This window comes from Asparagus officinalis, chromosome 7, assembly GCF_001876935.1.
Source record: "Asparagus officinalis chromosome 7, Aspof.V1, whole genome shotgun sequence".
NCBI classification, from domain to species: Eukaryota; Viridiplantae; Streptophyta; class Magnoliopsida; order Asparagales; family Asparagaceae; genus Asparagus; species Asparagus officinalis.
The window spans coordinates 135,778,574-135,796,973 of record NC_033800.1 but is presented as its reverse complement, the minus strand read 5'-3'; the positions used below and the strand labels follow the sequence as shown (position 1 = coordinate 135,796,973).

General features: G+C 38.4%; 1 protein-coding gene and 1 pseudogene across 1 annotated transcript in view; one reads left to right on the top strand and one right to left on the bottom strand.

Annotated features, from left to right (window-relative positions):
- Positions 534-8,328, bottom strand: LOC109847830 (annotated as a pseudogene).
- Positions 14,821-18,400, top strand: part of LOC109847829 (protein ROOT HAIR DEFECTIVE 3-like) — a 10,591-nt gene continuing 7,011 nt past the window's right edge. Inside the window, exons 1-3 of the mRNA XM_020417066.1 lie at positions 14,821-15,185; positions 16,602-16,668; positions 16,780-16,882. Of these exons, the coding sequence (XP_020272655.1) occupies positions 15,038-15,185; positions 16,602-16,668; positions 16,780-16,882 (318 nt within the window). The 5' untranslated portion in view covers positions 14,821-15,037. The remainder of the gene's footprint in view (positions 15,186-16,601; positions 16,669-16,779; positions 16,883-18,400) is intronic.

Here is an 18,400-nt window from a genome sequence, read left to right as displayed (position 1 = left end):
GATATTCAGGATGTTGTCGTAACCCTTCTTACATTCACATCGGTGCTTGAAACCTGAGATTCTTACACAGTTTCCAGATCCACAATAGGACCAAAAACATGCTGCAGAGGAATAAGCAATAATAATAGAAGAAAAAAAATTAGAAAATGGAGTTTCTGTTTTTAGTTCGACAGAAGGAAAATTACAGAAGGGTGGAAGTCATTTACGATCAAAGAGGGAGAAATTCTGAGTTGTCGGAATAAATGGGACAGGCTCATGCATTGATTCATTGTAGCAGGCATAATTGAAGGTACCTGACGAAAAATTTAGGAGAGAGAAAATGTTATGCATCTTTTATAGTTATCCAAATGCTATGTAAGATTCAATCCCAACAATTGCATTGCAGGTCTGCAATCTATCTCGCACAACAAAGTTACCAAGTTTTTTTTTTAAATCAGATCTTTACAGTAGGCTATTTTCATCATCCGGTATAACTCATATGTTTACTATTTCTATCATATCATAACATCTATATTAGATCATGACAAGGACATACTCTTGATGCTGATAACAAATGTAGTGCCACATAAGCTTAGGTTGAGGCTTCATGTTTGGGTCCTACACATATTTATAAAGGTTATCTCTGCCTAATTCCAGATGAGGTATGTGTGGCAATTGTAATAGTATCTTTGGTGAGGACAGGAAAGATTGTTAATCCACCTTGATGGTAGTTGAGCTCCCCAACTCTACATTAACGGTCAAAATTATTTTTCTATTAGAATCACCTACAGACATCTAATGTTTTAAAGTCAAGGCACATTTTCACATTGGTACCCCCAACGTTAACCCATTTTTTCACTTAGATATACCAAAGTAATTTTTTTACACTATGATACCCCAAAGTTGCACTCCCATTTCATTTGATACCATCGTCCAGATTTCATTAGATTTTCTGTTAAATTTATATCACATGCTTAGCACGTGACAACCCCCTTTCACTACTACCGGAAACATTTGGTTGTTTAGATCCCTTGCAGCTGAGTAAAATGGTTCTAAATGTAAAAAAAATTCAGCAGAAAATCTAATGAAATCTAGGCAGGGTATCTAAGTGAAATGGAATTGAAGTTTCGGGTATCAAACTGTTAAATTAAATACTTTGGGGTATCGAATTGAAAAAGGATAAACTCTGGGGTACAACAGTGAAAATAAGTCTACAGCAAAGGGGAGAAAAGGGGGGAGAAAGAGAATACAGTTGGGAATGATGCAAGGAAGAAACCGGAAAGGGTCCTCCACTTGGTTGACTCGGAACTGAGTCCAGCCAGGTTCGCAGTCGCAGACGTATCCAAATGCCCGGTCTGGAGAAATCCGGCATCTTCCCAATCCACACTCCACTCCACTGCATACACCATCTGACCACAGGAAATCATAACAAAGCACAAAATCGATCATAAATAGGAAAGCGAGCAAGGAAACAGAGCAGAGAACATTAAGGAATAAAGTGCAACTGAAAGATTTTGAGATGTTAGGTAAAGTTATTACCTTAAAATCTAGAATCACAACGACAACAGAGGTAACTAATAACACTATTTGAGAGTTGTAAACTAAGGGACGATGCAAAATATGTGGAATTTAAGCTATATCAAGCTAAGAGAGAAGGATTTCTGAAAATGGGGAGGAATCTATGTAAGGAAGTTTGAAAACTTAACAACCAAATAGCAAGAAAACTACTGCTCAGAACTAGAGAACAATGTATGTGGAAACTAGAAAACATAGGCAAATACCAAAAACAGTAGCAAAAAGAAGGGGAATACCGATTTCAGCAGCTGCTCTTGCTGGAAATAATAGAAGGGTTGCTTGCATAATCACCAAACTAACAGCAACTGCTACAACATTTTCCCACCTATTATCTTTTCTCATATTGAAGGGGAGGAGGAGGAAGGAGTAGTGGGAGAGAGAGGTGGGAAAAAGGAAGTTGGGCAGTTATGTTTTGGTTTTGAAAATATTTATGAGATGTTGGATTTAAATTTTAAAATACCCATATCCATACAAAGATGGGCTTTCTGGTCCCCCTTCAGTCACCAAAAGTGTAAACAATTCTTTTGTGCTACAGTTGATTTTGCTGAACTTTTCTTTCTGGGTAGCAGCATGGATGGCATGAGCAATTTAAGGGCAAAGAATTTTCCAATCCTAGTCGACTTCCCTCGAACTCGTATCTAATATCACACAACATGCATTTGGTATGCTAGGTTTGGGTTGATAGCTTATCAACCAAATAGGTATGCAGTAAACAACTGAGAATCCAACAAATGATGAAAAGGACATTATCCAATATCAAATCAAGGGTCACAAATCTAAAACGTACATATCTAGTTTATCAGATTGAATTAAATTTAACTATAAAGGCAAGATATGACATGAAAAATAGTAAATACACACATCTCTTTACAAAATTTGAGATTAATTAAAGATGAATATGTACGAATGTAAACAAATAAGTGATTAAAGCAAGAGTGTATAACAACATCACTATGGATGAATATAATATACTTTGAAGAATAAAATGTTCATTGATAATTATTAAATCACTTTAGGAATGCCAAGCATTACCAATTCATTACGGTAATTCATACAAAAAGGATGCACACTTAGTTATGAACAAATGAACAAAAGAGCTGTTCATGATATTAAAAATAAGCAAGAAGTTGATACAGCTAGCAGAACTACATAGGAGACATACCTCAGTATTGCCAGATATAAGCATTACCCTATACAAGCTCAAGCCAGTAGATTTGCTCTTTAGTTTATCATGCTGCTTCCGTTAAATTCCTGGTCCATCTAACATCGATAGGTACCTCTAGTATCTCGATCATAAGCATCACCAGCAAAGAATTCATGAACAACACCATCAACTTCAATAGAGCTACAACCAGGAACCTTCTCAATTCCTTTTCCCTTCATAATATTCCTTAACCTCCCAACTTTATCCCATTTAGAAGTTTTAGCATACACATTAGACAACAGCACATATGCTCCTGAGCTATCTGGATCCACTTCAAGTAGCTTGCTTGCTGCATACTCAGCTAGTTCAACACTTCCATGACGACTGCAAGCGTCAAGAAAAGAACCCCAAATAGCTTCTCCATTTGAGGAAATGCTTATTCCATCTACAAAGTTCTTCCAGCAGTAGGAGAAATTCCATAAGTTTTACTCATCAAATTGAAATAATATTTGCCTTCTTCAATCAAGCCTGCATGGCTACAAGCACTTAAAACACCAAGGAATGTAACTGCATCTGGCTTCGCCCCAAACTCTTCCATCTGTTGAAAGTACTCTAAGGCGACCTTGCTATGGCCATGCATTGCAAGTCCCCTGATCATCGTACTCCATGATACTAGATCTTTATGAGGCATCTTATTGAAAACATTATGAGATAACTCTACATCTCCACATTTAGCGTACATATCTATAAGTGAACAACTTAATTGTGCATCTATTTTGATATTATTCCTATCTATGTAAGCATGAATCCACTTCCCCAATTCAAGAGCCCCTACCCTCGAACATGCTGATAGTGTGCTAACCAAAGTTAAAGAATTAGGCTTGACTTTCATTTTTTGCATTTCTTCAAAAATGTCTAAGGCGTCATTAAAATGATTGTGCCTGGCTAATGCAGTAATCAAGGCATTCCATGAAGCAACATCCTTGTGTGGCATTTGTTTAAACAAATCTAGGGCAATCTCTTTGGCCCCACATGTCACATAACCTTCCATCATTAATGTAAAAGAGATCTCATTTTTAAAACCCATTTTGTTGAACAGTAACTCAGCTGAGTCAATGTCTCCACACTTAGAATACAGGCCAAGAATAGAATGAAGCAAGTCAACAGTCATATTGATACCCATCTTAGAGATGTATCCATGAATCACTTTGCCAGTGAATAGATCCCCTGATCTTGCACAAGCCGATAATAGACTTACTAAAGTCGCCTTATCAGTTTTTACATCCAGAGCCTGAAATTAGACATTCATCTGTAAGGCACATATTTCAATGAAATTGGCTAGGTTGATACCTCATCCATGCTTCATCAGATAACCACACGGTTTATAACTATAAAGCGTTAAACTTGTACAGAGTCTTTCAGTAATTTCCAGAACATGAGTAGTAGAGACTGCTACAAATAAAAAGACATGTGAGAAAAAAATAAAAAAGAAAAAAAGAAAAAGAAATTTTTTTTTCACTATACATGATATAGTGTTGCATAGAAAGAGGCATTCAAAAATTCATATAAATGATGACTTTTGAATGTCAAACATCAACCTTTTTAGGCCAACCATATCAGTAACTATCATTTTTCTATTTATTTGGTTTACCCTAATGAATCCCTCTTCACCATTTGCTACTATGAAGGGCTAAATTTTAAATTTGTAAAAGGGTGAAACACTCTTTTTCAACCAAAAAAAAAATCAATCACTATTTTCACATGTTTCTGTTTTTGCAAAAACATCCAGATTCCCTTGTTTAAAAAAGTCTTACCATGTGTTCCATTCACACGACCCTAATCATTCTTAAATTTGTCTCTTATCAGTGCGTACACCCTCTATCGTAAGTAAAATTTTTCTAGTATGATCATCAAGTCAGAAACTTACATGTATTGCATTTGAAGATTATCATTCACGAGCTAAAAGGCTCCTTGGATAATTAATATGCGTTTGGTTAGGTGTAACTGGAACCCCATCTTGTTCCAACTACATCTAAATTTCAAAAGTGTTGTTTGGTTAGATAATGTTGTAACACCAAAAAGTTGTATTAAGCCAAAAATAGATGTGTTCAAACAACAATCAAATTCAAGAGTGTCGCAATACCATGAGTTAGGACACCATCAACATTTGTAGCTCCAACTCCTCCTAACCAAACACATAGTGTTTCCACATGTCTCTGTACTGGAAAAAAGGCCATTAGATAGTAGCGGAAGCGGTAATGTCTTTTCCTCTTTGTGATGATAAAATGAGCTATAATAATGTAAAAATAGTAGATGACGACACTAAAATTTTTACGTGGAAAACCCTCCAATGAGAAGGGAAAACCACGGGACCAAAGTCTGGTAAAATCTTCCACTATATGTGAATAATGGGAATACAACATGTCATCTCTGGTCTGAGATAGGGAGATGTAATACAAGACTTTACTGATAGCGATGGTGTACAAATTATAAGCACACTTCGACCGAGTAATTCAAATCCTCCGATCAGCACTCTCTTACTTGAGAAATTGGAATGCTCAAGTAGAAATATCCCTCACTTTTATTTAGTGGAATTCTCCTTTCTTTGTCTGATGCTCTCTCATTGGAATGATCTCAAATTATAGGCTCTCCAAGGGACTTCAATTACTTTGAAAAGTTAATGCTAGATGATGAAAGCGTTAATCTTGACTTCACTTATTGCCCTTAAATGAAGTTAATCTCCTTTGTTCATTTAATTAGTTGTGGTGGGAGCCACAAACAAGGGACTCACCCGACAAATGGAGCAACACGAAGGTTTCAAAGTACCAGGCAAGGAGAAGCTGGTTTGTCAATTAAAGAAAAGCCTCTACGTTTGAAGCAAGCTTCATGACAATGGTACCATAAGTTTGAATCCTTTATGACACAACACAGCTTCAACAAGACTCTTTCCGACCATTGTGTGTTCATGAATGGATACGCTGATGATGACTTTATTATCCTTCTTCTTTATGTTGACGACATGTTGATTGTTGGTCAAGACTCAAAGAAGATTGATGCCTTGAATAAAGCTCTGAGTAAGTCCTTCGCCATGACAGATCTTGATCTGGCGAAGCAAATATTTAGAATGAAGATCACATGAGACCGGAAGAAGAAGCAACTTCGACTCTCACAGGAGAGGTAAGTTGACAAGGTGTTGGAGAAATTTAATATGCATAAGGCCAAACCTGTAAGCACTCCACTTGATGGGCATTTCAACCAGTTCAAAGAAGCTTCCACCAAGTGACATTGAAGAGCAAGAAGAGATGAAGAAGATACCCTACTCTGTAGCTCCCACCAGAACTAATTAAATGAATGAAGGAAATTAACTTCATTTAAAGGCAATAAGTGAAGTCAAGATTAATGCTTTCATCATCTAAGCATTAACTTCTCAAATTAATTTAAGTTCCTTAGAGAACCTATAAATTAAGCTCATTTCAAGGAGAGAGCATTGGATAAGGAAAAGAGAATTTTACTAAATAAAAATGAGGAATATTTCTACTTGAGCGTTCTAATTTCTCAAGTATGAGTGTTGATCAGAGGATCTGAATTACCCGGTCAAAGAGTGCTTGTAATTTGTATACCATCGCTATTGGTAAAGTCTTGTATTGCATCTCCCTAGCTCGGACTAAGGATGACCTATTGTATTTCTACTATTCACATATAGTGAAAGATTTTAACAGACTTCGATTCCGTGGTTTTCCCCTCTCATTAGAGGGTTTTCCACATAAAAATTTTGGTATCGTCATCTACTATTTTTGCATTGTTATAGCTTCTCATTTTATCATCACAAAGAGGGAAAGGCATTTCCACTTCCGCTACAATCTAACGGCCTTTTTTTCTCAATAGTGGTATCAGAGCTACCGGTTCATGTCCGATTAAATTTTGTGTCGATCAAAATGGAGGAGACCATCACTACCACTAGTGACATGCTCAAGTTAACATCCATCAACTACTCCTGGTAGAACAGACTCATTCTTTTTATAGTCAAATCAATAGGTTCGAAAGCCTCGACAAGAACCAAATGTCATACAAAGGCAATTACACTAAAATAAATATTTGTTAACATACGTTTGCTAAGCTTCAGAGATGTGTAAACACTGTCTACTCCAAATAAAGCTGCCTGAGTTGGCATTGTTAAATGCTAATCCAACAAATGAGTCTCTCGCTGTCCACAACTATTGTCAAATTTACAAGGTATGATGAATGGTAATTTAATTATCCTACATGCCTAACTTTTGCAACTTTAGATTCAAAGAATGTCATCAATTTCTTTTTCATTTTTGAAGAAATTAAATATTGTAGCAACTGCTTAGTGACCGTGGATTCATAGTTCAACAAATTAGGTTAGGCATAAAACAAAAACATTTATCAAGTTCAAAAGATCAAGCATGCAACTGGCCAGTTATAACTTATATAGATGTGATATTGTGAAAGGTATATATGTAACTAATCTAATATTAAAGAGGAAACTTTCATACCTGCATTTCTTCAAAAAGAAAAATCGCCTCCTGAAAGCAGCCATTATGAACATATCCAGCAATCATTGCATTCCAAGCCACAAGATTCCGAACTGGCATCTCGTCAAAGACCACACGAGCCACTCCAATATCTCCAACACTTGCATACCCACTAATCAAAGTAGTCCATGACACCACATCTCGCTCAACCATCTCATGAAACAACCTCCTAGCTTCTTCCATATCTCCAAACTTAGCATACATATTCATCAACACGTTCCCCAAATTCAAGCACAAAGGAACTCCATTATCCACGACATACCCATGAACCCATTTCCCCATCTCAATATCTCCCAATCTACAACAACCCGTAACCACCCTCACCAAAGTTACCGAATTAGGGATCACTGAAAACACGCCAACCATCTCCTTAAACATATATATCACATTCTCCCACAAAGCCAATTCAGCATAACCCCCAATAACACAATTCCAAGTGACCACATTCCTCTCACTCATTTGATCAAACAGCTTGCGGGCATCCTTTGACCGCCCACATCCAAAGTACATTTGTATCAAAGAATTCTGAACATAAATATCCCGAACAAATCCACACTTAACTGCATGACTATGAATCTGGGTCCCCTCGAAACCTGCCGATACCTTACCACAAGCCTTGATAACAGAAGGGAAGATAAGTGAATTTAGACAAAATGGGTCTTCTTCAATCAAGTTCATATAGAGAAATATCGAGTTTGCGGGTGTTGGGCTGAGAGAGCAGCCATGAATTAAGGTGAACCAGTGCATAGAATTGCGTTGAGGGAGAGAAGAGAAGAGTTGAAGGGCAGATTGGAGGTTGAGTGAGGAGTAGGAAGAGAGGATCTTGGTGAAGATTAAAGGGTCTTGGATGAGGTTGGATTTGAGAAGTTGGGTGTGGATTTGGGTGAGTTCTTTGATACTGAGAGATTTTTGGAGAACGGAGATGAAGTGAGGGATTGATTTGCTGAGGGTTTTGTCTGATGGGGTTCTTGATGTTGGTGGTTGTGATGATGCCAATGAAGTGAGCGTGGCCATTAGCTTCTGCTCTGTTTCTCTCTGCTCTTTGGCTCTTTTGCTCTTTCATTTGAATGGTGATTGTTGAGCTGAAACGTATCTGAGATAAAATCCCATAATCTGCTAGTTAATTTTGTCTAGTCTTCTTAACAAATGGGGCCTTAAAATTTTATAATTTGCATATGAGTTTCAAAGGAAAATACCCTCTTTTTTCTCTTTTCTTCTCTTTTTTTTTTTTGTTTTTTTCCTTTGGTCAATAATACTAGGATATATGGATTACAAAATAATTCAGAAACTTATTCATGTCAAAATGCTATATTTTTGTCTTTCAAAATGTTACCTTTGTTTTTTTTTTTATAATTTTCGTTCTGTCATATAGGGAGTTTTAACTACTCTTTAATTATTATATGAAGTAACTAAAATCTTTGACCATCCTTGTATTAAAATTTTACATTTTAATAGCATTTTCAAGTATATCTTGGAAGTATAACTGTTTTTATGTAAATATTAACTTATTTTTAAAATATTAAATAAATTTGCTCAAATGCTAGTAACTCTCCTAATAATTAGTTATTTGAATATGTAAGTTATCTAATCTAGCACCCAAGTTCAAGTAACTATGGAACGCTATATTAGTTACAATTTGAAAAGAAAAGTATTTTAACTTAGAGAAAAACTTTACGATTATTGCTCTTTATGTTGGTTTCGGATGTAGACCCAAATCTTAGAACAAGCATGCAAAGCAAAGATTTCTCTAAACTCTGGAAGTTCAGGCGAATTTGATAGTTCAAACAAACTTGGAAGTTCAGGCAAAGCTCGAAGTTGAGTTCAGGCGAACCTACAGTTCAGGCGAGTTTTGGAAGTTCAGGCGAACTTGGAAGATCAGGAGAGCTTTGGATGTTCAAGCGAACTCCGAGTGCAGGTGAACTCCAAGTACATACGAGCTCCAAGTGTAGGCGAAGCAGTTCAGCCGAGCTTAACTATGTTCAGGCGAACATAAGTCATACATGCGAGCTTCGCAGTCAGGCAAACTCACAGAAAGCAGATTCCTAATTTGTTTTGACCTAGGATTTCCCTATAAATAGGGAATCTTGGCCGCCACTTAAACACGAGTTTTCCAGAGCGATCTCCAGAGCGTTTTTGGCGGCAATTTTTTTACAGCGCCTTGAGCGGCGGATTTTCAGAGAAAAATCTCGCGCCTTGAGAAATAAAAAGAGAGTTCTTTTTGAGTGATCTCAAGGAATTTGAGATCATCTCTTGCAAGCTTTGAGATCAACTCTTTAATATTCAAAGGAATTTTTTTTGTGTGGCTCCCGAGGACGTAGGCAAGTTGCCGAACCTCAATAAAATTTTGGTGTTCTCTCTTCTATTTTTTTCCTTGCGAAGTTATTTTTATTTGCTTTGATTTCTTCTTGCCTTATTTCAACACAAGATTCGGAGGGCGTATTCCGCGAGAGGGTTCATTTGACAGGTTGTCGATAGGACGACTCCGACCCAACAACTGGTATCAGAGCATCGTTCGGAAAAGATTTGTGTGAGAGTTATGGCAGAAGAAGTCAAATCAAAGATTGAGAAGTTTGATGAATCAGACTTCGCCTACTGGAAGTCACAGATGGAGGACTATCTGTACTAGAAGGATCTTTATCGTCCGTTGATAGGTAAAGCAAAAGGAAAGAAGAAGGATGAGACCGACGTGGACTAGGTAATATTGGATCGAAACGCTCTAGGGCAGATCTGATTGTCGTTCGCAAAATCAGTCATACACAATATATTAAAGGAGAAGACGACGGTGGGGCTTATGGAAGCGCTCGCGAAGATGTATGAGCAACCATCAGCTACAAACAAAGTGCATCTCGTCAAAACGCTCTTTCACCTCAAGATTACAGATGGATGTTCCTTCACGATGCATCTTAGCGAATTCAACACGATTGTTGATCAACTCATCTTAGTCGACATCACGTTTGATGACTATGTGCAGGTCGTATTGATACTATCGCAGTTGTCAGATAGTTGGGTAGGTTGTGTGATCGCAATCAGCATTGGGTAGGTTGTGTGATCGCAATCAGCAACTCGGCAGGGAAGAAAAAGTTAAAGTTGTACGAGATTGTTAGTATGATTCTATCCGAGGAGGTTAGAAGAAAATCGCACAAATCAGAAGGTTCAGGTTTAGCCCTAAGTCTCGAGCAGAGAGGCCGAAGCCGTTTAAGGGTAACCAGAATAGGAATCGATCAAAGTCGAAGAAGAAGAGGTCGAACTCGAAGGTGAGACCTATCAAAGGGAAATTTTAGAACTGCGGCCAGGAGGAACATATGTCTTCAGCTTATATATCACCAAAGAAGGATGCAAGTGAGAAGGAGGCTCATCTTGTACAAGATGCCTTGATCCTTGCTATGGACATCGACTCCTATTCATGGGTTATTGATTCGGGATTCTCATTCCATGCGCACTGCTAATAGGAAGCTTTTTCATAACTATGTAGCAGGAGACTTTGAGAAAGTATACTTGGGGACAACGAGCCATGTAGTATTGTTGGAAGAGGTAATGTGCAGATACATATGAAGTGCTCCAAGTGGAATCTAAAGAATGTCAGACATGTACTGAAGCTGAAGAGGAATCTTTTTTCGGTTGGCGAGCTTGGAGCAGAAGGCTATGTTGTAATATTTACTAAGGATTCGTGAAAAATATCTAACAGTACTATGGTGGTTGCCTGTGACAATAAGACCGAAACACTCTACCTAACTTCGCATACGAGTGACACCCTCGCAATTACAGCTGGCAAGGAGAGTACAGATCTGTGGCACAATAGGTTAGGACATATGAGTGAGAAGGGTATGAAGATTCTACACTCAGAGGGAAAGCTAATCGGCATCGATTCAGTGGAAGTTAGTATTTGTGAAGACTGCATCTACGGGAAGTAGAAAACTGTTAGCTTTTAGAAGAGTGGAAGACCACCTAAAGCTCACAAGCTAGAGCTTGTTCATACAGATGTATGTGGTCCAGCTAGCGTGTCTTCTCTTGACGATTCGACTTACTACGTCACCTTTATCGACGATCACTCGAGAAAGGTGTGTGTATACTTCATGAAGCACAAGTCAGAGGTGTTTGGAATCTTCAAGAAGTAAAAAGTCATGGTGGAGAATGAGATAGATCTGAAAGACAGTGGTATAGAGTATGAGCTGGAGGAGTTCAAGAAGTTCTGTGCTCTGAATGGAATTCATTTAGAGAGGACTACTCCAGGGATACTACAACAGAATGGTGTTATAGAGAGAATGAACAGAACATTGACTGAGCGTGCGAGGAGCATGCGTCTACATGCAGGTCTACCAAAAAAATTTTGGACGGACACGGTGCATATAATAACTTACTTAATTAATCATGGGTCATCAGTTCCATTAGACTTTGGGATTCAAGAGGAGGTTTGGAGTGACAAGAAGGTTAATCTATCACACTTGCGAGTATTTGGCTGCGTGGCATATGTTCATATTAGTGATCATGTCAGCGACAAACTAAAAGCTAAGTCACAGAATGGTACATTCATTGGATACGGCATTGATGAGTTCAGATATCGTCTGTGGGATGAGAAGAACAAGAAAATCATCAGGAGCCGAGACGTCATATTCAATGAAGAGGTGATGTACAAGGATAGGGAAAATACCAAGAATAGCAAAAGCAGTGGGAGCAGCACAACGGATGCGGGCGGATCCGAGTACATGGATTTGGAGGAACTTCCAGATGGGGGAGACAGTGTCACCTCTGACCAAAGAATAGAGGAGACTCCAGGTACAGAGACGACTACCCAGGGCGAGGAGCTTAGGAGGTCATCCAGGGTACCAAACCGAATCTCATATATCTTTCGTCACTTGATTACTTGCTTTTGACAGATAGCGGAGAACCGGAATGCTATGAGAGGCCATGTAAGTTAGTGAATCTCAGTAGTGGGAACATGTGATGCAAGAAGAGATGGATTCTCTCCACTCGAATGAGACATAGGAGTTAGCCCAGCTACCTGCATAAAAAAAACCTTACATAACAAGTGGGTTTACTGGGCCAAGCAGGAGAGTGATGGAAGCAAGAGATACAAGGTCAGATTAGTTGTGAAAGGATTCCACAGAGAGAATGAGTGGATTATACAGAGATATTTTCCCCTGTAGTGAAGCTCACAACCATCAGGGTGGTGTTGAGCTTAGTAGCTACTGAAAATCTTTACCTTAAGCATTTGGATGTAAAGACTGTCTTTCTTCATGATGACTTGGATGAAAAAATCTACATGAAGTAACATGTTGGCTTTATTGAGGAAGGAAAGGAAGAGATAGTGTAGAGTCATGAAGAGCTTTTAGGTTTGAAACAGGCTCCAAGGCAGTGGTATAAGAAATTTGATAACTTCATGCAGAACAATGGCTATGAAAGGTGTAACTCAGATCATTGCTGCTACTTCAAGAGGTTCAAACCCAGCTATATCGTGTTATTACTGTATGTAGATGACATGTTAGTTGCAGGACCGTGTTTATAGGAGATAAACAAGTTGAAGAAGCATTTGATAAAGGAGTTTGCTATGAAAGATTTGGGTGCAGCCAAGCAGATTCTTGGTATGCGAATCAGTCGGAATGTGGCTGAAGGGACGTTGAAGTTGAGTTAGGCTGAATACATTGAGAAGGTACTTTAGAGATTCAACATGTAGAATGCTAAGGCCATTAGCACACTCCTTGGAAGTCAATTCAGGTTATTTGAGGAACAATCACCAAAGACGGATGCAGAGGAGGAGCACATGAGAAAAGTACCATATTCACCAGCCATTGTAGTCTGATATATGCAATAGTTTGCATGAGGTCGGATATCGCCCATGCAGTAGGAGTTGTGAGCATGTTTGCAAGCAACCTAGGGAAGCAGCATTGGGAGGTCGTGAAGTGGATCCTGAGATACTTAAGAGGGATTACAGATATGCCACTGTGTTTTGGGAAAAAAGAATTGGTACTGCAAGAATACATGGGTGTAGATTTTACCGGTGATTATGATACGAGGTAAAGCACCATGAGATATGTTTATACATTAGGGTCGACAATAGTGAGCTGGGTCTCACGTTTACAGAAGATAGTGACTTTGTCCACGACTGAGATAGAGTATATCACAGTGACTGAAGCCGGCAAGGAGATGATTTGATTAATCAGGTGTCTGGAAGAGTTGGGTCTAAAGCGGGGAAACGAAGTTCTTTATTGTGATAGCTAGAATGTTATACACATTGCCAAGAACCCAATATATCATGCCAGAATAAAGCACATCGACGTACGTTACCATTTCCTACGCTCTCTGATAGAGGATGAGAAGTTACTATTAGAGAAGATTTTGGGGAGCTAAAATCTTGCAGATATGTTGACAAAGACAGTGACCATTCAGAAACTGGAGTTGTGAGCAACTTCAGTTGACCTTCATGAGTAGGAGATGAGGGCGGAGCCACACTATGAGAAAGATATTAAATTAAAGAAAGAGATTCTCCGGGTAGGAGAAGGTGCTTACTAAGTTGAAGAGAGCTTTTGACGGATGTTTAGTCTTCAAGTGGGAGATTGTTCATTTCAGGTGTAGACCCAAACCTTAGAACAAGCATGCAAAGCAAAGATTTCTCTAAACTTTGGAAGTTCAGGCGAACTTGAAAGTTCAGGTGAAGCTCGAAGCTGAGTTCAGGCGAACCTGCAGTTCATGCGAGCTTTGGAAGTTCAGACGAACTTGGAAGATCAGGCGAGCATTGGAGGTTCAGGCGAACTCTAAGTGCAGGCGAACTCCAAGTGCATGCGAGCTCCAAGTGCAAGCGAACTCCAAGTGCAGGCGAAGCAGTTCAGACGAGCTTGGCTATGTTCAGGTGAATATAAGTCATACAGGCGAGCTTCGCAGTCAGGCGAACTCGTAGAAAACAGATTCCTAACCTGTTTTTACCTAGGGTTTCCTTATAAATAGGGAACCATGGCCGCCACTTAAACGCGAGTTTTCCAGAGCGATCTCTAGAACATTTTTGGCGGCGATTTTTTGTAGCGCCTTGAGCGGTGATTTTTCAGAGAAAAATCTCGCGCCTTGAGAAATAAAAAGAGAGTTCTTTTTGAGTGATCTCAAGGAGTTTGAGATCATCTCTTGGAAGCTTTGTAATCTTCTTTAATATTCAAAGAAATTTTTTTGTGTGGCTTCCGAGGACGTAGGAAAGTTGCCGAACCTCGTTAAAATTTTGGTGTTCTCTCTTCTATTTTTTCCTTGCAAAGTTTTCTTTTTATTTGCTGTGATTTCTTCTTGCCTTCTTCCAACACAAGATCCGGAAGGGCACGTTTCGCGAGAGGGTTCATTTGACAGGTTGTTGATAGGACGAATCCGACCTAACACTTTATTCTCATGAAGAAAATAATCTATAAACAATGAACAATGGAAGAATGGAGATGCCGCCAAACACAACTTTTGGGAGGTTATGTTTGAGCAAGCAACAATGGAGAGAGCATTTCAACTCTGGGAGAAATATGTTACAGCTCCAAAAACAAAGGGGCTATTTGTAAATTTCCCCAATCACCGCATACATGGCAACGATGGGGAGAACTAAAATTGCACTGAAACCGAACAACGCGACGGAGAGTCCGCCTATTCATTTGCTGGTCATCGCCGATCTCCCCGCTCTCTCTCTGCTTCCCCCATTTCCCAAATTTCCTCTTTCACTTCTATTCAAACCCTAGATTTCAATCTTCGATTTCGACAGAAAAATAGGAGGAAAAAAAATCAACTATTTCTTCAAAGATCCTTTGATCCTCTTGTCTTGTCGACAATGGAGGATGAGTGTTGCTCGACGCAGTTGATCGATGGAGAGGGCGAGTTCAACGTCGCCGGATTGGATCATTTCATGAAGACGGTGAAGCTTAAAGAATGCGGGCTCTCGTACGCCGTTGTCTCCATCATGGGACCCCAGAGCAGCGGTATTTTCCGCCAACACGATCGCATTGCTTTGTTTCCTGATAATTCTTTGAGAACCGTGAAGTTGAAAGATCGTTTCTTTAGAGAAATTTGGTTGAAAAATTGCAACGTTATGCCTGAAAATAGATGCATGCAACCTTACATTTTTCTTGCTTTTTAAATATATTTAGGGATAATGCTTCGTCATTTATAGAACTCACCCCTGTTAGAGCAACCGCCTCCTCGTTTTTTTGACGTGTACCAAACACCCCGAACACACCACTACGCTTCCGCAGTCTCCGTGCACACATGGGTTGGTTGTGCACTAGTCTGGTCTTGGTCGATCACCACAATCCCGCGGTTACCTCCTTGGCTTTGCACTAGGTTATTCCCAGTGTAATGCCCGTCTGACCACCCATGCCGCTTAACCACAATCCTGCCGCCACCCCTTTGTCTTTGCACTAGACTAGTAACAGGCAAATGCTATAATGCCCGTGTCACCAGCCAAAAGCTAGTTGGGGTGGCACTGATGCCAATTGTAAAGACCAAGGAGAACTTACCCCTAAAAGCTCTTTGTTAGAGAAAAGGAAAACAAAGTCTCTTACAATCCCACAATTGACTCCTAATTTAATAAATGTGGCCCTAACTCAAACTTGCATGTATTAGACTTGTGAAGGTTTGGGCCTGTTGATAAATAGAAAATTGACCAGTAGAAGAGTGCAGTTGATCATAATTGATGTAACTGAATACTATAGTTTAGATAGGAAAGCTTTGTGGCACTCTACAGTAAGGTTCTTTGTGAATTAGTGACTATTATTCTGGGCAATGAATTATGAGGTTCATCATTTTCACGAGTTAGCACGAGGAGAGGATAAATAAGGTGTAAAGTGGTGAATTAAGTTAAGCTTCTCTAGAATTATGACTTGTTTGTTGGTCATAGTCTTTTATTTGAGTGAATAAGAAGCAAGCAAGAGTTTCTGCACTGAGAATTGAAGTTCGAATTTTTTTAGATTTTTTCCTGAACTGAGATTTAACTTTTTATAACTAAAATGAAGTTCGTATGGATCTCTTCCCATTCATAATCACACAACTTGAGGATGTTGATCCATTGCTTACTTATTGGGACTTATTCTAGTCTACTTTCATATTCAGAAGGCCTTTTTCATAAGTATGATTTCATATTAGTTAGGATATGTTAGGAGTCTCTGATTTAAGGTTAGCAGGCTCTGTGGTTCTTAGGCTGTCAAGTCTATTTGGAGATATCATGCAGCTTCTATTGCCTATTATGGTAAACACGATCAGTGAAGCACATTACAAGGTAATGAATAAGGTTTACTTAAACATGAATTGCTTGCAGGTCGAATTAAAGAATTTATATCTCGTAGTTCATTTATTTTTGGGTTTCATCGTTAAGTCATAAAATTTAAATTCTTGAGCAGGTAAGAGCACCTTACTTAACCATCTATTTAGTACAAACTTCAGGGAAATGGATGCTTTCAGAGGAAGGTGCATATTCTGTTGTCTTTTCTAATATTAAACATGTAGATATCCTATTAGCATTATTTATTGATGCTGATAACCTTTCTTATGGATTGAGAAAACATTTCTCCTCATCAGGAGTCAAACTACTAAAGGTATCTGGATAGCACATTGTGTGGGCCTTGAACCTTGCACAATTGTTGCAGACTTGGAGGGCATGGATGGCAGGGAGAGAGGAGAGGTGAATTTCTTTTATTAGTTACTACTTAAAACATAGATGCGACATTGATAATTTGTCATGCTATTTCATCTGTTGCCTTGGCTGCTGCTTTTGACTATTGTTCAAAGGAAAATCTTACAATTGGTTGATGAATAGGACGTTTCTTTTGGTGGAAGAAATATATTTCTAGAAGAAAGATAAATTTTTAAGTGAGGTTTCTTTTTTTACTCGCAGAGCTGGTATTCATGCCCTTGTAATTCTTGTGTTATATTTGATAATTGTTTCTCCTACATTTTATTACTGTTTTTCCTTTCCTGGATGATACTGCATTTGAGAAGCGAAGCGCCCTCCTTAGTTTTTGTTTAAAACATACGTGTGATATTACTAAGTTTTTCTTTTCAATTGATACCCTCGAACATTTCTTATTTACCCTCCGTATCATTATAATAGCTAATATCCCCTTCCAAATTTGTATCTGCTAATTTTTACCCACTAATTTAACTGTTAGAGAGTCCTGTTGGAATATTCTTTATATTTATATTTTGCTAAAGTGAACTATCTCACAAATACCAAATCTGCTTCAATTATATTAATTAATTTAAAAATAACCCTCTTCTCCACTTGGCCCCACCTATAAAAAAATCACCTGGTTACTTCTAATATGGAACCATGCCCGTACCTGACACATGTCATACCCGTGGCCGACAATTCTTGGACATTCCTTAAATCTATGTATATATTTATTCAGACAGTGAGAGAGCTAGGAACTCATAATAGTGGTGTCACAATACATAAAAAGACGATATTACTAATTTTTCCCCTTATATATTCAATATAATCAGGAACTTTAATGAGCTACAAAAGATGTATTTGACTAAGTACAATTACAATTGACTCCTACATGTCCTCGTGTTTTGAAATTGTTTCATTATAACCTCATTCAAAATACCACTACATACTTCTTTTCAATTTAAGTTTCTAATATGTCGTTCGTCCATTAGTGAACCATTCGATTTCATAGACAATCTTTTTCAAAACAAGTTACTGAGTTATTTATTTTTCTTTTTCAAAATTATGTTAACTATTTGGTACAAGGGTTTTTGGGATTGGATCATGTAAAGGCTTGGTCCATTAGAGATAAATCTTCAATGGTCCACTACTCACTATTTAACTTTATAACAGTATCACTAATGGGTCATAAGCTTGTATATACTAGTTTAATTTTTTTGCTAGTAGAGTGACACCACCCTCTCTAAGGTACCTCCGCCCCTGTATTCAGACCAGTAATTAAAATCCTCGTCATAAACTTCTCAGATATATATCCTACACGTCACATCCATTTTTATAACTTGTTGGATAAGGATCGAGTTTGTTTCAGCCTTTAGAACTACAATTTAAAAAGGTTGATTATATATATAGCTTTGAACTATGATTATATCCTATGACTTTCAGTCATATCCCGGTACCCTACCTTTTACAAATTTGCCGTGTCCCATTACCATACCTGTCGAACTTAGGGCCCCATTGGTCAGAGTTGCT